This window comes from Phalacrocorax carbo, chromosome 6 (genome assembly GCF_963921805.1).
Source record: "Phalacrocorax carbo chromosome 6, bPhaCar2.1, whole genome shotgun sequence".
Lineage (NCBI taxonomy): Eukaryota > Metazoa > Chordata > Aves > Suliformes > Phalacrocoracidae > Phalacrocorax > Phalacrocorax carbo.
Window position 1 is genome coordinate 54,684,762 of NC_087518.1, and position 24,181 is coordinate 54,708,942.

The 24,181-nt window shown below is 40.3% G+C and overlaps 1 protein-coding gene and 1 long non-coding RNA gene across 16 annotated transcripts in view; one reads left to right on the forward strand and one right to left on the reverse strand.

Annotated features, from left to right (window-relative positions):
- Window positions 1-24,181, forward strand: part of ADGRL2 (adhesion G protein-coupled receptor L2) — a 162,125-nt gene that overhangs the window by 75,274 nt on the left and 62,670 nt on the right. For 14 of the 15 annotated variants that reach the window (XM_064455387.1, XM_064455391.1, XM_064455389.1 and 11 more), the window contains exon 3: window positions 14,032-14,245. In XM_064455387.1, the coding sequence (XP_064311457.1) occupies window positions 14,032-14,245 (214 nt within the window). Of the gene's footprint in view, window positions 1-9,729; window positions 9,819-14,031; window positions 14,246-24,181 lie in introns of those variants that run through there. The other variant, XM_064455388.1, reaches the window with a different exon arrangement.
- LOC135313961 (uncharacterized) lies at window positions 4,191-10,278 on the reverse strand. The gene is made up of 3 exons (XR_010373467.1): window positions 9,953-10,278; window positions 9,615-9,782; window positions 4,191-8,093 (listed from the first exon to the last, which is right to left on the reverse strand). It is a non-coding gene; the product is annotated as an uncharacterized LOC135313961 (long non-coding RNA).

The following is a 24,181-nucleotide window of genomic DNA, read 5'->3' on the forward strand; positions in this document are numbered from 1 at the left end:
ATTAAAAGAAGATTTATCCATTGGTAAAATAGCAAGGAGACAATCAACTAGTTGCAGCATTTCGAATAAGGATCAGTTGCAATTCTTCCTTTAGAAACCTTTCTGGTAGTCTTTTTCTCTCTGTAGTTCCTAAAGGGAGATTTACTGTTTTTTTTTTTTCCTTCCCACAATCTTTCCCTGCCTCTCTGGATTTTCTTTGCTTGAAGTCAGCTGGGAACATAATGTACTTGCCCGTTGTTCCTCCTGTTTCCTTACTTTGAAGATACTTCCTCTAAAACCTGCTTCAGGATTTCTTGAAGGATGAGATAGAGACACTAATATAGCTTTTTCCCCTTTCTGGCCTTCCTGGTGTTGAAGTACTGGGAATTGCTTATGCTCAAAGTCTGCTGTGTGTCCAGTGGTGATGTGTGATTACACCAGAAACAGAAGGAAAAAACAAGTTTGGATATGTTTATAAAAGGTAATTATCATCGCAGAGGAAAAAGACAATGATGCAGTAAGCTATCTGAATGACTTGGCACGGAGTCAATTTTTAATCTATTTCGTTGTGCTTTTGAAAACATTTATTTTGTCTTGCACTTCCCTTTCCCTGTTCATCTCTTTCATAAGCATCTGACATGTCCACGGGTAAAATGAATTCCTGCTTCCAGGAGGGTGTGCTCAGGGGAGTAGGAGCACAGGGGAACTAGAAATTCCTGGGACTTGTGACAGGCCGAGGTAACCAGGCTCGAGATTTTAGCAACAGTAAATTAGAAATGCCTCTAGTAAACACAGCTGCTGAGACCTTCCAAGGCCACAATCAAGCCGGTCGGTCCCATTTCCAGTCTAGGAGTTGATGGCGGAGCACTGGAGCTCACTGGTTAATTACCGTCTGCAGACAGGAGGCGGACGGCGCTGAGTGCCGCCGTGGTGCGGCCCCGCTCAGGCGAGCTCACTGCGAGTTACAGGGTTGCCTGAGCGGAATAGAAAAGCTACTTTCTCAGTCTCTGACCAGAATGCATGATAAGGCTTGATGTCAAAAAGGGCAAGATTGGGCTCACAGCAATTATGGCAGAGGCATACTGGTTTCCTTGACAACCAGATTGAGGATTCTTTGTGATTTATTATTTACCACTTCAAACTCTCATTCTCTGATTTAATTAGGGAAAGGGATTTCCATAAGTCCCCTCCCTTCCAAATCTGAATACCCCCGCACTATTGTTACGACCAGCTACACCTCTCCCAGATTGATGTGGCTCTAAACCAGCTACAAATTAGGCTTGGCATTTAGCGTTTGGAATTTTAGGCAGGTCGCTCAGACAGCAGTTAACTGAAATTCAGTGGATATTATGTTGGGTGATGACTTGTTAATCTGTGCTTACTAGCAGGGATAATAGACATCTGCACTCACTACCTCCCCTTCCACCCTCCCCAACCTCTCCCCCCCCCCCCCATCTTTCAAAGGCAAGGGACCGCAACAAGTGACACTTCTCAGTTATCCTTAGAGCTATGGGAAAGATAAAATAGTACCTGCAAGTGACAATCTCCCTTGCTTGGGCAATTCACATTATTTTCTCCTTGAAGGCTTTATTAGCAATACATCAGCAACTGTTGTGTAAACAAAGAGTGTATTTTAATACTTGGGAGGCTTTTTGCTACCGCCAGTTGGAAAGGTATTTGAAACAGAAATCCTCTCCTAAAATGTGGCTAAAGATGGGAAGTACAGTCAGTCTGCACTAACTTCACATGTATTCCAGATACGTATTTCCCACATTTATAAAGCAGTGACTGAATCATGATCTACAGGGCCTGTTCTAAATTTAGTAATTCAGAATGGAATTTTGAACACAATAATATATATAATAGAGATTTTTATTCAAATGTCGTTGGGAAATCTGTGTCATTATATATCAAGACTGAAATTGGGTCCTCCAAAGGGCATTTTTTCTTAAAGTACTTTCCTGGGTTGCATATTTTTTATTTCGTATTCAGCATGAGGTGTCTGCTGCATTTAATAAAATAAAATGAAGGTCATAGAAGATCACTAGTTTTCCCATAATGTGTCCCAGCAGATGGCTAGAAAAAGGTAGTGATTGAAAAGTGTTGAGGATCCTCCATGCAGACTACATAGAAAAATTGTGTCATTTTTTAATTATAGGGAGGAATTTTAGTTTTAATTGTTTTTATTGCACCAGATATATTCCTTCAGCTGTAACACCCCATTTTAATTTCAAATGTTCATACACGTTTTGTCATCTTTACCACAGGGAGTTCCTGAAGTGAGTCAATAGGTGTTGCTCTTTCCTTGGTGGGCCGAACGTGAAGCTCATTGAGTCAATGAAAAGACTTACAGTGACCTCAACACTCTTGTGTCAAGTCCTAGCTCACTAGTGCACCAGTGCCCCATTAGGCTGTTGAGGGGAACTGACTGCTGGAGATGATTCTTTAAAATGGAGTAGTCTAATGAAGCTCATTAATGCATTTTTCATTAGAACAAGAATATTGAGTGTCCAGGTTAAATTCTGAGGAATCTATCCTGCACTCATTGAGGTTAATGACAAAGCTCCTGATGACATTAGTCATGCTGGATGAGAACTTAATTGGGGTAATTAAGATTCTGCTTACCCAAAATCCCTATTATTTTCAAGTAGATAAAATATTACAAAATTACTACTATGAAGAATTGTAAAATGTTGGATCTCAACACATCCTTCAGAGGTGACAGCATTTCAGCAGAAGATAATACTGTTACTGTATTTTGCATTTGATTCATAAAGTACCTGTGTAATCTTCTAGCAGCTTGTGTATGTGAAAACCATTGTAATGAAAAATAGGGTTCTCTTTGGTTTTGGAGTTCAAACATCATCTTTATTTTGTATTTAAATATGGCATGGCCGTACATTGCTGAAACCCAGTAGGGATCTGGACTTCAAATTCAGCAGTGGCAGAGACAGAAAAGGCACTGCAGTTCTACCGTGGGATTGTATATGTAGCAGAGAAGAGTGTCATTAAATACAGCTCGCTTCGCGGTAGCGCAGCCTAAATTGGCTGTTTGTACCAAAAGAATTGCAGCTTGCTTACTGAGTAGAACAGATAGGATATCCAGCTTTCGTGCCTTCCAGGGAGTCTAAAGCCTCTGTTATAAACGATTATGTCAGGACGCCTAATTTAAATAGTTACCCTAACACCTGCTCGTTCCTGCCTCCTTTGGACACCCCTAACCTTCTCCTTCCCTCCTTGGCATCCCCGGCAGAATAACAACTCCCTCCTCAATTATGCTGCCATAACGGCTGCTTTGATCACACTCTGAGCTCGCTCTGGAAATTATCTTGATTAATAAAACTCACTGCTGTAGAAGAAACAGCAATGTAAACGGATCGATGAGCGGAGGGACCCCGTGGGTGCGAGCAGAGGCCGGCAGTGGGCCGCGCAAGGCTGGCTTGGCTGCACCGGGACAGCGAGGAGGCAGCAGCCCTGCGGGACCCGCGGCTCCTGGGCAGCCCCCTGCTCCCTCCCGACCCGGCGGTTAGATCAGGAGCCGTCCCCTCTGACTTGCAGAAGCCGTCCGCCTGTTTGTACACCTAAATAATGTATCAAGAGAACGCGGCACTTTCGGTGGGAAAGTGTCATTTTAGGTGGTGTGGAAAAAAGTGGAGCAATCAGATCTTTTATATTTCACAGCTGCCTCCTCCTGAAATGCTTGCTTTAGATATATAAGGAAAGAATTTTAAAAGAAAACTGTGACCTGGTGCGGTGAAGCACTATGTAAAATGCATTAATTAGTGAGGAAATCACCTTACCTTCCACACCTATAGTACCGGTGCAGCACTTCTGTCATGCTGGATAGTGAACTTACACTTGAGCACCTAATGATGACTTTTCCTGGTCTGGTGCGGAGCTTTCCTAGCCCTTTCCTTTATTATTGGTTGTATTAAGATCAATGAACAACTTTGGAAGCACAGTCTTTCAGCTATTAGATGTGTGCTTGTAATTAGAAGTAATGAGCAAATGCAAAGTTTTCCTTTCTGTGTTGTGTTACAGTGTGCATTCATCCCTTTTGTTACTTTCTAATGTAAATAGCATTAATTACGGAACTCCTGCCACATAATTATGGAAAATGGTTTACTTTCTGTCTTAGTACTCTGAGAGAGATTTCAGGGATCCTGATTTTTCATTTATTTCATTTGAGCACTCATTAGCTGGTTCTCTAAAAGCTGAGAGCAGTCTTGCATCCACATCGTGGCAGTTGAGGGGGGACACACAAATTCCAGGATGAAAAACCAGAATCCAAATTCAGAAGCCCTGAATTTGAGTCCAGGTGGAATTTAGCTATCCCGTCCCTCTATCTCCCTTGTCTTTCATGTTTGCAGTAAGGCATATGGATATGCAGTTCCTTTATAGGCGACTAACAGCAGTTTGACAGGGTAGCAGAGGTGTATGTTTCCTTTATTTACTCTGGAAGTGGTAACTGTGTTGCTGTTCTTACTCCCTGCTGCCCAGGGAGCGTGGTAGAACCGCGGATATTCCTTAGGACTTTTAAAATTACCTATATATTTATAAACAATTCAATAGTTTTCCTTTCTTCACGCAATTTATTATTCAGCAGATGCTCTCAAGTATCTACGTAGGATTATTCCATGATTCCCAGGATGCGCCAGAACCTTAAGTACGTTGTAAAAACTACGTACGGTATATCCCTCTCCTCTCTATAATAGTCTTTTAGAAATCCACAAATACTTCATGGAAGGTAAGGTCAGGACAACAGCCTTTCACTCTGACAGGCATTTTCCGAGATTGCTTGCTACTCTTGTCTCATATCTATTTGTGGGAATATTTGAAGTGACGGCACATTTACCTTAAAGTACATTTATCACATTGCTCTTCTCCTTGTTTTCAAAAGGTATGACTGTGTATTTTGGTTTAGAGGTTTCATCTGCAGGATCTTGAGCCTTTATGTTTCCAAGGGTTCTTCTTTCTACTCCCGCATCCTCAGACACGTTTGGAAAGCTATATTGAATGTAAAGGGGACTTGCTCTGCTATTTGCATACTCACAAGCACTCTTTAAGTGGCTTGACTGTCATTAAAATTAACCACATAGTTTTTCCACTGTAAATTATACTGTGACAGTTGACTCCACCCCATCATTTTATGGAAACAAAAGAGAGTATATGAACTCTTACATTGTTGCTTGATTCAATTTCTAATGTATATATAATTCTGTTTTTAAACAAGAAAACACCCTCTTTGTAATTTTACAACTGCGATCTCAAGTATTATCATGTGGTAGAAATCACACAATATTTTTAATTAAATTTGTGACAATCTTTTAGCACTAAGCCTGTATTTGGTATTTGGCTTTTTAAGAATAACATTTTGTTTAAAATGAGCCAGAATTATTAGAGTCCAATTTCTACATTTTAGTGAGATTAAGTGTTTTGCTTTCTTAAACAGGTTAGGGCATAATGTACTTAGGGAGGCGATGTACACAGAACCCCAAGGCTTGTTATTGGCAACCAACCTGTCACCTGCTCGAGTGATTTAACTTTCACCAGGGCACGTAGTCCCAAGGAAATGGTACATCTCTGCATGGTTTCTACCAACCTCTGAGGTGACAAAGCTTTAGGTTTCTTAAAGATGGGAAGAAAAGCACATTTCTTTTGTCAGCCGTTGACTCTGAATACTGCTGATGGAAATCATATGGCCTCTCTTCCGTTTCTCCTGCCCCTCCGCAACGCATGGCTTCCAATCAAAAATGATTGAGATAACTGGAAACATAAATTGTTGTCAAAATACATTTTTATAGAAAATAAAAGAATATTTATTTTTATTCTGCTACCAGCATCCCGTGCAGAGGAAATAATTCAACGGGAAATCCTGTTGACACAACTTTTCTGACACATCAGCCTTTGTGTGTCTTACCTCCCTATTTCAGAGGTTGTTTCTGATTCAGAAGCTTCTCCTTCCTGACAGGTGGTGTGCTCAGAGAGTTCACAGTTGGTAAACTGGAGATAACCTCCAGGAGGGGGATTTACAAAGACCATGGGACTTATTTGCCTTGAGAAATTTTGAAGATGCAATGTATTTAATGGCAAGAAAGAAAGGGTAGAGTGCTTTCTGTGAGCTGGCAGAGGATCAAGTGTGTGTGATGTGAAGGAAAAAAGGAAGGAGATTCTTGCAGCCTGAGAACAGACATCTGGCTGGCAAAAGAAAAGAAATATCATTGACAGATGAATACTCTTTCAAACTGGGATAATTTTAGATCAAGAGGGCAAAGTTTTGCTCTCGTGCATACAGCTCCCACTGAAAGCGATGGGGAAGGTGCATGCAGATGAGAAGAAAATTTGGTTCTGAGTGAGAACTGAACAACACGCATATTTTTACACTAGATATTTAGACTTTCATGTTTAGATCACATGGTTTCCATCTGCCATATGTAGGCATTGCTAAAATGCTGCCAGGAACCAGGCTCTGGTTTGGTGACTTTCATTAAAGGAATTAGTGGTTTCTATCCAGTTTCAGCGTGGCTGGATTCAAAGTGCAGAAGCCCATTTTCACAGTTTAGCGTTAATTAGCACTCTTGTGGCAGCCTCAGCAGGGAGGTGAAGGATTAAATGGGCATGAAGACCAAACTATCTCTTTTCCCATAGTGGTGATTCCTTCAAAATAGGGTTGAGGCATGATGGGCTAATGTGGGGATGCGTGCACGGCTGCTGTCTGGGTTGTTCTTGTTCTGGATGACTGAAGGACTTCGGTCTGCAGGTCTGCCAATGTAGCTAATTTCTCTCCTGCTATTTAAAAAAAAAACCCAACAACCCACAACAAAAACCAACAAAAACACAATCAAAAATACCCCTTAATTCAGCTACCTTGGAAAGACGTGTTCTCACCCTTCTGAATGAGGAGTGAGAGCTCTTTAGGAGAATTTAAATGAGGTCCTTGCCAGCTGTACGCAGGAAGGATCAACGCTGTTACGTTAAAAGGCAGGGATGCTGCTGCTCCCTTTAGGTTTTGCTGAATCATTCAACAAGGTGCAGAAAGCAGGTAAGCCCTGACTCTTTTTTTGCTGAAGAGAGCCTCACAGGGATGTTTTTGAGAATTGCATGGAGACTGGAAAAAGTAAAAGGAAAATTGTAATAAGTTTCAGTGAACCTGGAAGGCAGGACCCGTCCTGGTGTGAGTCAGAGGGCGTAACTCAGGCTTCTGTCCTGAATTTCATTAGTCAGACAAACCTTGCTTTATGTTTATGTACACTGAATATTAAGTATATAATTACAGAAGATTACTTACTGTTGTAATTCTGCTGCTTCCACTGAATCTGGAAAAAACACTAATGTTTGACAAAGATTTTTGAAATTCTAAAATTTTTGAAGACTAAATCACAATGTAATAAAATGCAAAAACTATTACTAAAAAGCCACCATTAGTTACTTAATATTTCTAAAAGCTTTTTTAAAATAGCATTTCGTATTTCTGTTTTGTAAAAGACAGGCTTCCAGATTTCAGCCAAGTAAATAAAATATGAAACGGTATGTCTGAGAAACTGAAGTCTAGAAACCAGTGTTAAAAATCACCCCTCAGACCTAATTTATTCAATGAAATAGTTGCCTTGCTTCAGTGTAATTTATGTGCACATTTAAATGGTCAAGTCTGTTCTTAAGGACTTTGGGCCTCTTTTTTGAGGTTCAAATAATGAACATACATACCTTCATGTACCTTGTTTTGAGTTAATCCCATTTTTATGAATGACTTAAAAAAACGAGGAAGATGTTTCTTACTAGAAAACAATTTCCTTCACTAAATAATCCCTTTTCTCTAGATGTCCCCTCCTCCCAGCATCTTAAATGAAAACAATCAGTATGTACTTAAAATGGCAAAGAATACAGCTGCAGGAGAATATTTTTGAAATGATCGCTTCCTGCCTAATTTTACCCCGACTGAACAGTGGGGTTTTGTCTGCCGGGCTGTGGCGCGGGCTGGCTGCGCGCTGGTTGCTGGGTTTCCCTGAAAGAAGAGCTGAGTGCTGTGAACTCCAGACTTCTGTGCAGTATCAGAAGCTCTTACTGTGCCAATGTAATCTTTTAATAGACGTGCTTGCCAGAATGACTTTTTTTTCCTGCAAAGATAGAATTAGAAAGCACAGTTGTCATTTAAATTGCCTCTATCTTTCTAGTAGTTGGTAGTGATCTGTTGACCAGGATTGGATAATTTAAAAGCTGTTTAACAAAATAACATGCTTGTCTGTGTGAAATATATACGGCGCTGAGAGACAGGAAGAAAAGTCTCCCTTGACAGAGTTCGTGGGATTCTTTAGAAACTGCAGGATGCTGAGGATTTTCTGTGGAATTATAAAAGCTTTGCGGAGCCCATGTTGCGTATTTGCATGATTTTCAGATGGCGAAGTATGTTCAGCTGTCTCTGCGCACCCTCCGCGCGTGCACGTACACACTTCGCTGGGAGAGGGAGAGGATTCTCGGCACAGTTTGCGTCGGGCTCTGCATTTGTTGAGCACATATTATTGAAATGCTGCCCAAGATGCATCACTTCGTCTTGTGCAGAGCTTGAATCATCATGTTGCATGATTTGGTAAAATAAAAGAGATTGTGAAAGAGACAACTGTAAACATTCTGTTTGAAAAGATGTGCTCTTTTCAAAAGACCTTTCTGTTAGAGCCAAATAGCACAAGAAGCACTATTTCCTTGCTCGCAGAGGCATATATATTTATTTCTGCAAAGATTTGTTTTGGATTCTCAGTTCTTCCAGTATCTGCATTCTTTGAAATAATTTTGTTTTTCCATGTTGACTTTCTCTGCGCTTTAAGTTTTAATCAAAGGTTCCTTGCTTCTGATGTCGAGGAGTACTGATGTTAGCCTGTTTACATTCCGCTATTTTTCTTCTGTATGGGGTGAACATTCAAATGTGGTGGTGCCTTTTTGCTTTTATCTACCAAACTTAGCGCACCCTCTTATTATTGACAGCTCAAAAAGATGGTATGCTAGTGGGCTGGATGCTGTGAATTATTAACTTCTCTTTGCACTTTGACAAATTTAGGTTATCTTTCTACAGACAAATCAATTCTTATGAAGGAACCAAGACCCGAAATAAGGCATTGCAAACTTACATAAAACTATTTTTAGCCAAATATGAATTTAATGTATTTCTGAAGCACGTTTCTGAGATACATTTCTTTCATAGGACTTGTATTTTTTCATTTCATAGAAAGTATAAGAGAAAAATTGGTGTTCGTGATGTTTCACTTAGATTTTTTTCTCAGCGTGTTTTTCTATATGGATTGATCAACAAAGCATTATGAAATGTATATCACCGCTGAAAATCCCCTCTACCTTTTTATTTTCCTTAGAAATGTAATTTTGCAAGAGCAGTTTATTTTGTTCTTTCAATCAAGAGCCTGCACTCTGCTAATTTGTGAGCAGATAAAACGTGCAGGAAACATATGTTTACCAGGAAGCTTTTCTATAATCAAAACGGTCAGCAGGACAGAAATCACGCTCTTTTCTCATTAGGTATTAATCTTCCTCAATTTGAAAAAAAAACATGCACACCCAGCACTGATTAATATATACAAACGCGAATGAATCACAGACAGCATATGCTGCATTTGGTAATAGACGCTTACTTGAGTTAATGTTTAGGTTGTGCTGGAAGTCCCAGCCCTGGCACCAGAAAGGTCTTTGCAGTCGGGCAGCGCTGTGCGTTCTTGGGCGGCAGACAGCAGGAGCCGTGTCATCCATGGCACAGTTTGCCTTGAAGCAATTAGCAGGAAGATGAGGAATGTTGATTTCAGCTGCAGGTGGAGAGCCAAACAAGAGGTTTAGGCAAGGTACAGTAAGGCGGGCAGCAGGTTGAACACACGTTGGTTAGAAAATACAGTATTGAAAATATTCCCGAGGAATTGCATTGGAGATGCAACGTTACCAGTGGCAACAGTAATTATTGACAGAGCCACATACTTACGTCTAAAAAGCTCTGGAATGATGCAGAAGCAGGCAATAGCATTCAGATGCCGGTCGTTCAAACTTCCATCCTGTGGCAGTGCATCTGTTTATCGGGAATTATCTCCTGAATGCAAATGAATTTCAGTCCTAAGTCATTGCACCTGTTGCCAAGAGGTATTTATTCCAATCACTTGCCTAAAGCGCAGGGAGTTATTGCCTGACATTTTATAGCTCAAAAAAAAAAGCTGTCGTTTCAAAATCATTTGTTCAGAGAGGAGAAAATGGAGCAAAACAGTTCATTTTACCCTAAGCACTGCTATTTGGCAGTATTCACATTTGCACGGCACAAAGCTGCAATATTGATTTTTCGCTCACAGGGCCTCCCACTAGTTCTTTCTTTGATTGTCAGGGCTGCAAGATGGATTGAATTACACTTTGCTTGTTGATATGCTTATTTTTTCTTTGTTGATAGGAAAAGATTACAAATAAAGCTTCAGAATAAAGATCACAGCATCTTTGTTAGAGGACTTTAAATTTATTTTATTCAGTTAAAATCCTTTCTGTGCCAGAGAGATTCCTTAGAGCAGTCTCCCCACCTAACGTGTGCTGCGTTGTTTTGCTTTATTGCTTGCTGCTTTTACAATGTAACACCTACATTGCAATCTCAGGTGTGTCCTGTGTTGCCTGTGAGGTGATCTAGCATTGCTCTAGTATTTTTAATGTTTGTCCTAATACAGAACTTCTCGTGGATGCCTGCAGGGGGAAAAAATGCAGGATAAAACACATTCATAGTACTTATAGCAGTTGCCATAGAAGATGAAATAAGGTTTGCAGGCAGCTGATCTCTGTAACAAACTGCCGAGGTCTTGTATTTGGATTGAAGGTATTTCCTAGCAGAAGCGGAGGCTGTGCCGCGGCATCAGCAGAAAGGGTTCAGCGCTTGCCACAGGTGGCTCGGGGTGGGTTTGGCAGCCCGGGCCCCAGCGCAGCCCATACGCCTGGCCCGCTGCCGCACAGCGCGCGTAGCCACCGACACCTCAGCGGCTGTGCCCCACGCACCCCTCCCCGCTCTGCCCGCCTGCAAAAACCCCCTTTGGACGGCCGAAGCCGCCGTTCCCCTCCTTGCTGGTGAAAACCCAACGGCGGGGCCGTGCATCCGTGTGACAGCACGCGTGGGGCTCCCGTGGGAGGCAGGCGGGGAGGGAGGGGACGGCCAGCCTCCCCAGCCAGGCCGCGGCAGTGCCGCGCGCCAGGGAAGCCCTGCTGAGTGCCGGAGATACAGGCACCCTTGCCGCCAGCTGGGGGGATGAGCTTTATGTGGATGGCATTAAATTTGACAGGAGCAGTAGGATGCAGGAATGGCAGTCACTAGCAGCATTATATTTGGTCCCACCGCGGCTGTCGTGATGGTAATTAATCAAGGGAGCTGCTGTACGCGTGTGTGGTGGGGGCTTTGCACGTACCCCTCTCTGTGCCCATTTCACACCCTCACTGAGCCGTGAGCAGCTTCTGTCTTCATTGTATTAATTTGCTGCACGGGAGGAACATACAGGGTGTTAATGTGATGGATTTATGTTTTAGCTCTTTCCAGCTTTCAGCTCATGATACTTCAGCAAGCCTCTAATAATATTGTTTGCTGTTGTGCATGGTATGTGCAGCCAAACTGACGGCCAGGAGTGAATTTGTGATGGAATTGCGGTGCTATCTACAGCAATATGGCTTCTTCCCTTATTGACAAATACCCAAACATACTGGCAGAGTGATGGTACCCATTTCACGTAGGATATGTAATGTAAAGGCAGACCTAGTTGCCATGCTCTGGCCTTCCCCTTCCCCTTGTGCCGGGGTGAATTCCCACCCAGGCAAGGAGCTGGTCCTCTGAGACCTCATCGGTTCTTCTGCAGTGGAGGGAAGCTAGAGTCGGACCGGCCCCTCGCATTAGTTTACGGCGCAAGTCGGACAAGGCAGGGACGTGCACGTAGAGGAGGGGCGGACGGGAAGAGGGGCTCTGCCTGCCAGGGAGCCGCACCCTGGCACTGGAGTGATTGTTATCAGCCGCTCTTTTTTGCAGTCCTAACAGATAATCATCTTCATACACTAGGAGTTTTAATCCACAGATCATTAATTCATAGGAAAAGTGACAGCCTCTGGTTCGTGTGAAAATCTACTATCAAGGGGTTATCTCAAGTTGTTCTTGATCTTTTTAGATCCTTGCTTCCTTGCCTCTTCTAACGCATCATACTTTTTAAGAAAAGTTTATTTTCTTTGCCTTCAAAACACCACAGAGCTCCAGCTTTCCGTACTTACTAGCTGTTTCTCTTTGCTGTCACAGCTTGTCTCCAGCAGCCTGCGCTGAAATATTAATGGCCTTGTGCTACTGTATTAGGAGGATTTAAAAAAATATATATAAAAAAATCTGTGATTCTGCTGAAAATTGAGAAAGGATTTACTAGTTTAAAGAAATAGGTATTTAACACTATCTCACGTTACCCAGCTTGTCTTCCAAAAGACAGTAAGGCACACATTTTGTAAGAAAAGGAAATATTCTGTTTAATAATAAGACACTAGCAGCTGCATACAAGAAAGTGTAGTATACAGCTACAGACTTTTTTGATACAATGTAATTTTTGCATAAAGGAATGCCTGTAAAAGACACAACATATCATGAATATCTGGACCATTTTTTTTATTTCTAAAGCGTTTCGTACTCTTTTATTACTTTTAGAGAAGTTACCTATTTTTACAAATTCTCTCATGCAGGAAAAACTTAAAAAATGAGAATTCCCTGAAACACATATGTAATTTTTGACAGGGACGGGGAGATTTTATATAGTCCAAATCTGCAGTTTGTACTATCATTTATATATTTGTTCAAAATTTTATCTCTCTGTGGTTTAATTTATGCAAAAGGCACTGTAAGGAGTACTGAAGTTCAACTAGGTAAAGTATCGGCATGTACATTGGATCTGGAGGTACAGACATGTCCATGCTGGGGACAGAAAATAGCTAAGCAAAGGAAACCAACTCTTCCCAGAGAAAAGAAGAAACAAATTAAGAAAGATTGCTGAAGTTAGAACTACGGCTTTGTTTTCTGTTGTTGCTTTTTAAAATCACTTTTGCAAAACGAATGTGGCCAGCGGGTGGAGGGAGGTTATCCTCCCCCTCTGCTCTGCCCTAGTGAGACCACGTCTGGAGTGCTGTGTCCAGTTTTGGGCCCCCCAGTTTAAGAAGGGCAGGGAACCGCTTGATCAAGTCCATCGGAGAGCTACCAAGATGGTCAGGGGGCTGGAGCATCTCCCTTATGAGGAAAGGCTGAGAGACCTGGGTTTGCTCAGCCTGGAGAAGACTGAGGGGGGATTTCATCAATACCTATAAACATCTGAAGGGAGGGTGTCAGGATGATGGGACTAGGCTCTTTTCAATAGTACCCAATGACAGGACAAGGGGTGATGGGCACAAGCTGGAACACGGGAAGTTCCACCTCAACATGAGAAAAAACCCCTTCCCTGTGCGGGTGCCAGAGCAGTGGCACAGGCTGCCCCGGGAGGCTGTGGGGTCCCTTCCCTGGGACATTCACACCCCGCCTGGATGCGTTCCTGTGTCCCTGCTCTGGGTGTGCCTGCTCAAGCAGGGGGTTGGACAAGATGATCTCCAGAGGTCCCTTCCAACCCCTGCCAGTCTGTGATTCTGTGATTGTGTGAGTTGCAAATCCTGCCTGCTCTGCTGCTTTCCACTATTGGACATGGCCTGACTATCTGACTGTGCCCAAAGGGGGGAGAGAGGAGCAGAGAGAAAAGAGGTGAGAACAGGAACGTGCAATGTAGCCGTGCAGACAGGCACCACTCTCTGCCCTGGCAAGGGCTAGAAGAAGAAGTGAAGAGGAATTTCCTCCTTTCGCAGATTAAGGACACAGCAGCAGTGGTGTAGGGATGTGACAGTTTCATGAAAGATGCTTCACTTAACATGGTACCAGGTCAAACTGTTTAAAGGTGCTTTTCCTTTAGCACACTGATGAGAGTTAGTGTCTATGCGACAGAAGAATAGCCCACTGTAATATATCCTTTAGGCTCAATCCCTTTTTTCTTTTCTTTTTTGTAGGTTTCAGCCGAGCAGCTCTACCGTTTGGTTTGGTTAGGAGGGAGCTCTCCTGTGAAGGCTACTCCATTGACCTCCGGTGCCCAGGAAGCGATGTTATTATGATAGAAAGTGCTAACTATGGACGGACAGATGACAAGATCTGTGATGCCGACCCTTTCCAGATGGAGAACACAGAATGCTTCCTTCCAGATGCCTACAAAATTATGACACAAAGGTAAAAATAAATGTCTCATTTTGAGGACTAAAGAGGAAAAATGCCTGAATTAATACAGTAAAAGTTATATACTGTAGCAAATGCTGAGTTGTAGTTGCCAGTTTGCTATTGAGGTAGTATTATTTCTATCTAGTTATATTAGAAGGAAATAAAAACTACCAGCTGCATTTAGAGAAGATGTTTTTTTTAAACTCTGTGATCAAAAGTTAAAAAGCAGGAAGATAACTGCAAGGAGAGTGGAATAATTCACTTATTTGGAGATTCCCTGCCTCCTTGTCTTTTAGGTGGTCAAACAGCACTGAAAATGTGTCCGAATGGCTGCTCCATTTTTCAGTAACTTCTGCATTCTTAGGCAAAGTTACACATTTCCTACGAACAGAGTAAATCGTTGCTATAGTTCCCACCTGTAAAATGCATCCAGTGGAAAACGCCAGAATGATTAAATCCCGGGATGATTACACGCCATTACACGTGCGTGTACAGAAGCATATATGCATGTGAGCACAAGTTACGTTACGTCTTAGTGACAGCGATTGTCATTCAGAGGAGACAATCAGAAGAGCCGATAAAAGTGGTTTTGGTACAGAAGGTGCACCAGAACGAAGATTCACACAAACGCCTGTGCTACAGGCTCACGTGGGCAGCAGTCACCTGGTACTGACAGTTGTGGAAACGTCAGCACAAATCAGTCACTGGCATTGTTACTGGCTTAAACTACAAGCCTGAAGAAGTTCAGGATTGGTGGGAAGTTTTCCTCCCGGTGCATTTTTCCTAGGATAAGCAATCTGAACAAAAAGGAGATGGGAGCAACCCGGGAGCTTTCTGGTGCATGGACACGGATGTGCCAAAGGAAACATGCGAGTTGTCCGACGCGCTGTGCTCCTTTTGCTGTGTTCTGTTGGAACGCGGTAGCAGCCGGTGACATATAGTCACGTCTTAAAGTAATCTTCTGTTGTGATTCCCCAATTCACTCAAGTTGTCATGAGTATGACTTATTTTTTTTCATCATTTTCATGTGAATACAGGGATGGTCTCTACTTCTGTAGTCAAATATTTGGGCTAGATCTCAGGTTTCAATTTCAAATGCTGGAGGTAAATTAAGGCTATCAGGCCGTTTATTCTTGTTCTGTGTTCGACCTGTGACTTGCTCTGTGATCAGTAGGGAAAGGTTCCATCGGTACTCTAGTAAAAAGGTAATATAACTTCTTTAAATCATGTTTGAATTATCTTTTTGTGGTTCTAGTTCGTTGTTGTTAATTAGATCAAGCCAGATTTCCATTGAGACCGCAGCAGCAGTGTCATCATCCTCTAATCTGTCAACTCCCTTTGAAACCACCTTCAATTGCTTTTGTAAATGTAGTGCCTCTCTGCAGACTTCCTTGTTGTGTAAAATGCATGTTGTGTTTTGATCAAAGTCCTCCTTATGTTCACTGCAAATATACAGATTAAGGTAGTCAGAGACAAATATAGAGGCACAGTCTTGCTTAAAGTGACATCAAACTGTTACTGGAAAGCTGAAATTTCAATCCTCCCCTTTCAATTAATCAGCTGTAAGTGTACGATAGCAGAGAATATTTTTGAACTCCCCCAGTCTTCCACTCTTAACCTTTTTTCAGCAGATTAAAATGGAGAGGTGATCACATGTATGACATTGGTTCAGAATATCTATGCTCAGAGTTTTTCATTTCTGCTCTTTTTTTGTCTGAACAAACGGCAAAGATCATTTGACATTTTGCTTTCTATTTTTGGCTGGCATTTATACTAATTTGTAAGTTTACTTTCATAGTTTTCCTTCTCAGATCCTGTCATTAGGTAGAAAAGCTGCCTCTTGTTTAATCGCTTCTCAAAATTGCTCAATTTGTGCTATATTGCAAGCATAGAAGAATGTTGCAAATTTCTTATGAATTATTAAAAGTTCTTGTATCTCATTTATTTATAACTGCATTGGTGATCATAATTTTTTGTTGTCTAAGGCAAACTGTTGTTTGGTACTCAGCACGTGCCCTTGATCTGATATCTAAAAGTAGCATATCAGCTGTATTTTGATGGCAGCAATTGCATAGAAAATCTCACCTGAAGGACTACAAGATTCATTGGTTTTCTTTTTTCAAACTGACTAGAAAAACCCAATCTGAGAGAACATTTGATCACCAGGAAAACTTTTCTTCCATACCTTTAGAATAGTTCTAGATACCTTTAGAATATACCTTTAGATACCTTTAGAATAGCTGCAATAGTTTCTACTTGCTACTTAAAATTTTACAGTGTTTACTTCTAAGGACTGATGACATGTTTTTATCACTTCAGCCAGCAGTGGTTTTTCCCCTGCATTTGACCGCTCCATTCAGTTTAGACCTGCAGTTAAGTGTAGTTCCACGGCAATTATTAAATACTGGTCATTCATTTGCAACATTACTTGGCAGCTTTTGCACAGCAACTACATTTACTGCAGTTACAATGTGAAAACTGGAGCTTAATGAGATCAATACTGTGAAATCTGAAGATTGAAAAATAAGATGAGGTTTCCAGTTTAACACAAAGCCATGTAATCACATGCCCTGCTCCCCCTTCAGAGAATTTGAGATACTAGCGCACAAACTTTGCCGGTGTCCACTGATGCATCAGCTCCTCTTCCTCAGAACAAGCTGCTACTTAATCTTTTCTCCCCCACTTTTCTTTCTTTTCTGCAGTTCTCAAGAGATTTTTAACTTAGTGCTTTCCTAGGAAGCCTGGCTAGAACACTAATGACTTCATTGCTTTGCTTTTACCTTTGTAAAGTAGTTATTAAATTTTTAGTCTCTGATTGAAATTACATCCCAATTATTCTAGAATAAAGCCTTTCAGATGTATTTGGATTCCATGTAAACTTCAGACTGGCACGGATAAAATTAAAGCTTTGAAGGAAGAGGCTAGACCTTTAGAAAATCCCTCTCCCCTTTCACACTTCTCTGATAATTAACCTCAGCGATTGCATACAGTCAAATTTGAGAGATCCTACTACGCGCTAAAGTTGAGTATAGAAATGAGCTAATCTCTAGAATATTTGGTGAGGGACTAGTGTATGTGAGTAGCAGAGGACCCATGTTTCAGGCAGTTAGATCTTAAAATAGTGAAACTCCTTGGTGCGCCGCTGTCCTTTAGCCGGGACAAATCTCCTCTGTTTCCTCTTCGTTTAAAAAGAAATTACATGAAAAGGGAAGCAGAAGATGCAAAGCAGCCTGAGGAAGTTGCTCTAGCTGCTGGCTCATAAAGTGTGTTTGTGTGGCCGTAGCCAGAAACCATCATGAGACTTTGAAGTTGATAAGGCTAACTAGTACCGCTCTTTATAGGCACAGCAGAGATCTGATAATTAACACGATAAAATTTCCTTACGACCTAGTCTTAAGCCCACTTCCATTGTAAGTGGATTGCAGGTGGGTTGTGTGGGTTATATTCAAACCCGTGCATTTATGGGGTCTTTCTGCCTCCAGTGTCAACACCAAAGCCCCGCTCTGCACTGCAGGTGGACGGGCTGTAGGTTTTTGTTAGGACTGGCACTAAGGGTTGCATACATACCACATAGTGCTTGGATTGCTGTTTTATTAGCTTAAAATAAAAACGGATATTTAAAAGTGCTTGTAAATACATACTTAAAATACATTTCAAAGGCAAAGGCACATTGCGTATATAATTTTATAGTGGAACAATAAGCTGCTAAGAAGAGTTTCTGCATACAGGGACTTTTCTCTTCTGAATTAAAAATAGGCTTTTTTTTTTTTTTAGTAGGAATCATTTTTCCCACTCCTAAACTTTTTGTTTAGGAGAAGTTCCCACTTATTTTGAAGATTAGACACAATAACTATCTTTGTGATTCCTGTACAGTGCAAATAGATGACATTTTTTTGCCTGTGTATTTAAATAAATACTTGGGTAGTAGGCAGATAATAATTTTGAAAAATATAATTGTAAGTCTTGAGAAATCCAATATTAAAAATTTTTGGGTCCATTCCAATCTGTACACCTTATTTTTTGAGTAATTTATAGTTATACCTATTGGTGGGGCTTGTAGGAAATCAACATTTTGTATTTAAAGAAAATACAGCCTATTAACTCTGAACCTATGGAATAATTTACTCTAGACGCAAAATACAAGCGTTTAATGTTGACAGCCAAATTAATGTTAACTTCAGAAAGAGAACATTGGTTCCCTCCTAATAAAGGCTAAAATACCTTGACTTTTTAAATAGGAACTTCTGATCTGTGTTCTGATACTGAAAGCATATTTGTGATCGCTAGAAAGAGGAAAAATCCGAAATGTTTAAAATTACAGACTTTGCAGTCATCCACGTTAAAAAATATAATCTCACAGTTAGTATATTCAGTTTATTTTTGATCTGTAACAGAAAGGAGGTTACATCAATCCTGCACTGAAATGGTCTTGAAATTCTATTTTCATCTACAGTTTATACTATAATTGTGGCTTTATGTGATCCTTACGTCTTTATTAAATATATTTAATCAGTATCATTTTGCTTTTTAAATGTGCACAAACAAAGCAAACCTCTTTACAATATGTATGCATAAATAGAAAGATATGTTAGGTATAATAGATGAACTTAGGGAACTGCAATTTTTTAAAATACCCTTCCCTTTTAAAACATTGCTGCGGTAAAGTTAAAGGATTAAAAGAGGAATAAATCCACTTCAGCAGTGAGTGTTTTTTTCTGTTGCACATATCCTGTCCTATCTATAGCTCATACAACACATGTACCTTCAATTACCATGTCCATCATGACACCAGTGAAGAGTTCATGCTTGGGGTTTTGTTACCATGAACTTTTCTCACATGGTAATACTCTTAACCTGTTACGTCCATCATCTCTCTGCAGGACAGCTGCACTTAGACGGAGGGTCTTCAAAATATAAGCGAAGTGCCTTCTGCCCCACAGAGCGATCAAGGGAAAGCTGAAGGAAGCAGCGTATCCATTCCTTCTCCCGAGACTTTATTTTTTTCTTAATCCTTCCCAACGGGAGAGTGCGGGAATGGAGATGTTCATTCTTTTCCGCCTATTCACATGTCCGACAAATATGTCATTTTGAAAAATCGTATCTATAAATGAGTGAGACATTTTTGAAAGAAAACAAAATGAGTTCTTCTCTGAAGAAGACACATATCTCAAGCCCTCTGTCTTGTTCCTGCTTGTCAGGTCTGCAGAGGAAACATTGTCATACTGTGTTAGTGTCCTTTCAAGTGAAAACAAGTTTGGTCTGTTCCATAATGTGAGTGAACAAAGAAAAATCTTCCACTGGACTCCAGGCTTGGATGGATAGTGGGTAAATCTCGTATAACTGATTAATCTCACTCATCGGAGTGAAAAGGTCTAGCCGAAAGCACACCGCGTGCAGGGTGGCTTTGCCGGTAATAGGCGAGACCTGCTGTGGGATCACTGCAGAGCTGAACGCGAGCCTTTAGAAGACTTCCACAAAGAAGCATTTTAGTGCCTCAGAAATAGCTTCCTCAGTGCCCACGGTTGATTCTGTGTTTAAACTGTAGCACACTCCAGATTTGCATTTCTTAATGTGACTTAGAACAGTTTCCGTAGGCAGGATTTTTTCTGCCATTCACAAATGACTGTGATTGTGGTAATGGCGCACTTCACTTCGGGGGTCCGCCAGGCTTAGACAAGGGCTCTGCTGACCCCTGCTGCTATCCTCGCTTTTTCCCTTGCTTTTCCTTCTGCAGATGAAGATTGCCTCCCTTTGCCAAAGATACTATGTAGTGAAAAGTGGCTCGGAACAAGAGATATATCTTGCCTTTTCTTACTTTCTGGCCATTAAAAGCTTGCACGTCGGTCAGTTTTGCGTCAGGGAAGTACTGGCGTGGATGATAGGCTAGCACAGGCTGATGTGGGTAACGTACGTTCTCGGAATTTATGCACATCGGAGTTGCTGTGGTACTGTATCATCCTATCTCATGTACCGGGTCCTTTCTTTGCTTTGGCATGCCAGCAGTTTCTGTTTCAGCTTGCTGACAACTGCTTCACAAAACATTTACCATACAAGATTATCAACATAAGATACCTTTTTTTAAGCATCCTTTAAACACGAAGGCTCCTACTCATCTGAAACAGACGTAGGTCTTAGTACAGCAGTCATTCCCCTGAGTGTTTTGATATAGCCAAGGCTTAAAATGCTCTTTATTTTTAAACTAAGCTCTCGCAATACCAGGCCGTGGCCCGACTGATTTTGGCTTTGTCTTGTTTTGTATGTGTTAGTCACAAGACTTAGTTACGACTCAAATAAAAAGAAAAAAGCAGAAATGCTTGCAGCCTATTTTCATGAACTAGGCATAATCACAGAGCCTAGAATATTCACAAAGCATGCTGTAGTCCTTGGCTTTATTAAAAAAAAAACCCAAACAACCAGTAACACCCGTGACTGAGAAGAACCATATCTGTCGTTGTGCATTTTCACTATCATTAATTCTTAATATGAAAGTAGCAGGTCTAGTTTACTCTTTAGGAATACGGGGCTTTATTAATAGGGTTATTCCATCATGTCATTACTTAGTAAATTAAATACAAATCCTTATATTACAAGGTTCTTAGCAGTCAGGTAAGGTGAAATAGCTGTCAGTGGTACTTGATCATCTCTTTGCAGTGTGTTCTATTATTATTTTCTGCAGAAGAAATTATATTACACATTAGCAAGCATATAACACGCGCACGTTGCTGTAATCACAGCATTGGATAAGCTACAAAGGAAACAACAAAAGGATCATTGATACCAACTAATGACATTTACAATTTAGATTTAGTTTACTTCATAAAAGATTTGATTCATTATTTTACCAGGGCGTAGCTTCATATTTTATTTAGTGTTTTCATATCTCATATTTCAGTTGTTTTCTTTCCTTTATTATTGGCAAAACCACCATCACATTCTTCTTAAGTCAGTGTATATCTTATCTGGCAGGCTGGTATATACACATTCATCAGTCTTTCCTTGCTGTTCATGGGTGAAAATAAATAACTATACATATGTATACGTAAGTTTTTAAGTGTTATATGCTGTTCCTTGTATATTTGAGCATCACATAAAATACATGCTTCAGCCTGTGATTTTCTAGGATACTAGTTTTTCTGATTTGTGAAATGGGCTCTACTAGGTGTGCATACTGTTCAGCCTACAATTGATCATACGCTATATGTTTTGGTTATGTAATTACCTCTCTTATTAATTTACGAGTGTCTTTGAGAACTTGACTTGAGACAACGTTGCTTAACCTTCAACATCTTTCAGTTCAATGTTGTGTTCTCTTGGATGAGTTTGTAGGAATTTTATATAGTTTTTGAATTTCTAGTCTAGCCAAGATAAGTTCCTGGTTTAGTTGCACTAAGAACTTTATTACTAAAAAACCTGTGATTTACTTACACATTACTGTGCCAAATTTAGTTCTTATAGACTAATACTGTAATAATTGAAGCCTATTAATTTCTCCCACCCCAATATATCCTCGATAATACTTAGCCAAAACAGTTACATTATCTGATAAGTTGATTTAGGACTTTATACATGTGTTCATATAGCCATTTATCTCAACCCTTGCTGAAGAGACCTTTATTAAGCTGTGATGACTGCTGAATATGAAATGTAACCAAGATTATTTTTTTATTCAAATATAATTTAAATATTCATCAAAGAGGAGTTATGCTTGAAACTGACAGAGACTATTAACATCAAAAAATATAATTAACTGCACTGGGTATCATGAAGCAGAGTTAGCCAAATAGCCGAGAGGTCTAATTGCTCTAGAGTCTGAGAAGCAATAGTTTTATTTTATACCGTTGCTGTGGAATTAATAGTGATGTGGTTTCCTATGCGAGGCAATTAAAAGCGCCTGTTAAGCTTCGTTGCATTATAGGAAATCCGTTGAATATCACTTAGTAAACAGAACTGACACGGAAAAGGTACATGAAATGGGCAGAGCAGGGTATAGATCATAAATTAGGACAGATTAATATGAATTAAATATATGTAAGTAAATTATGAGTAGTTTTTAGTGTTATAAAGTCAGCATAGTGATGAAAGTGGAAAGTTTTCATTAATAACACAAAGGAAATAGAATTTAAAGGTTATTACAGTGAAGCTATTTAATTCAGAGGAAACGAACAGAAGAGTAACATGGGTTTAAAAATTAAAAAGTAGCTACAGAGTAGTATAGAAATGAGCAGATCTCATATTCTGGAAATTTCCTTCTGCCACAGAATAATCTCTTACTTATAGTAAAAAGAACCTTCTGACCTTTGTGGCTCAATTAAGCTTTTTAGTTGAATTCAACAAGCAAAAACTTCTTTACTGAATCCCATGGATTCTGCCTGTGCCTAGGCTATACAGCTTAAAAAGGGGTGGCCATATTCATGGCATGTTGACGTTAATGAGGTTGCTGAAATGGAAAAGTTTAAGGATCAAAGATGCAAGCAATAACAGTGTTTTACAACATTTATCTTTTTTTTCCTCTGTAATAATAAAATTGCAATCTAATTGCTTAATAAATGGGCCATCATTAATGAAAGACATAGGTAATTCCCTGCTTTGCATTTTATTTTCTACATATCACAGAACAATAATTAGCAAAAATCCTGTGGCCACAAATGAAAGAGGTCTTTATTTTTTTCCTTTCATATAATAACTGTGAATGAAAGGAGATTGCATGTAAGTTCTTTAATTTAGTGTGAGAGTCAACTTCCATGTTTTTTAAGAAGCAATCTTGGCGACTAGTGTCGTACTGGGAAAATAAAATCAAACAAAGAATTCAGCTAGAATTCCTGTTCTATATAAAGATTGTCTGCCTGTTTCATACATTATTTAGCATGCTTACCCTGTTTATATCAGTGACATAAGAGTGCGTGCTACTTTCTCAGAAGAGTACTGCCTTTGCTGCTTCACAGCACAGTGCCTTGTACTTCCAGCCTTGCACATGGTGTTAGCAGATATTTAAAGCATTTCAGCCTAACATTTTATAGGTCATGATGAACTGAGCCTATAAAACAAGTTACTGCAATGAAGTTAATGCAGTCTTAAGAGTGTTACATAGACGGAATACTCGGTATTCAGTATATTTTTAGCCTGCTGTAGACAAATCGATGGGGAGGAAAGGTTCTTATCACGTAGAATTTTTCTGTGTCAAACCTGCTTTATAATACGCTTGCAGTGCAGAATCTTTACTACAGATTTACTATTGAAAGCTGTAATTTTTTTTTTCAGCTTTTCACTATAATACGGTAACTATCAGAACCTTTGAATTTCAATTTCTTCTAGCACGCATGCGTACACACATGCGCACGTGCACACGTACACACAAAACAGGCCCTGTAGCATTTTTAAAATACATTAAATAGCAGAATTGTTTCATTGAGCCAGCCACCTTGGTCAAAGTCATATAGTTCGAACCCTTACAGGAACAAGCCTTACAACTTCTTAATGACACCGAGCTGTATAACATTTCACCTGGCAAGATACGTATTTTGTCATTGTATTTGCAAAGGCATCTATGGTCTTTTCTTAGTAGTAATTGTTGATCTTTAACCTTACTGTTCATTGTTTCTCAGGTATCTTGCTTCTTGGGATATATATCTATATGATGAAGGAGAAATTTTGAAATGTATTTAATACACACATTTTTCCAGCAGTGTAAGAGTTTGTGCTCCTCTCCCTATGTCTATTTAATACATTAATTTATCACAGAATCACAGAATCCCAGGTTGGAAGGGACCTCAGGGATCATCTAGTACAACCTCTCTAGGAAGAGCGCAGTCTAGACAAGATGGCCCAGCACCCTGTCCAGCTGACTCTTGAAGGTGTCCAACGTGGCTGAGTCAACCACTTCCCTGAGTTGTAGGCTGAGTTGTAAGCATAACAATGATGTGACAGTTCTGAACCCATAACCTTTCCCTG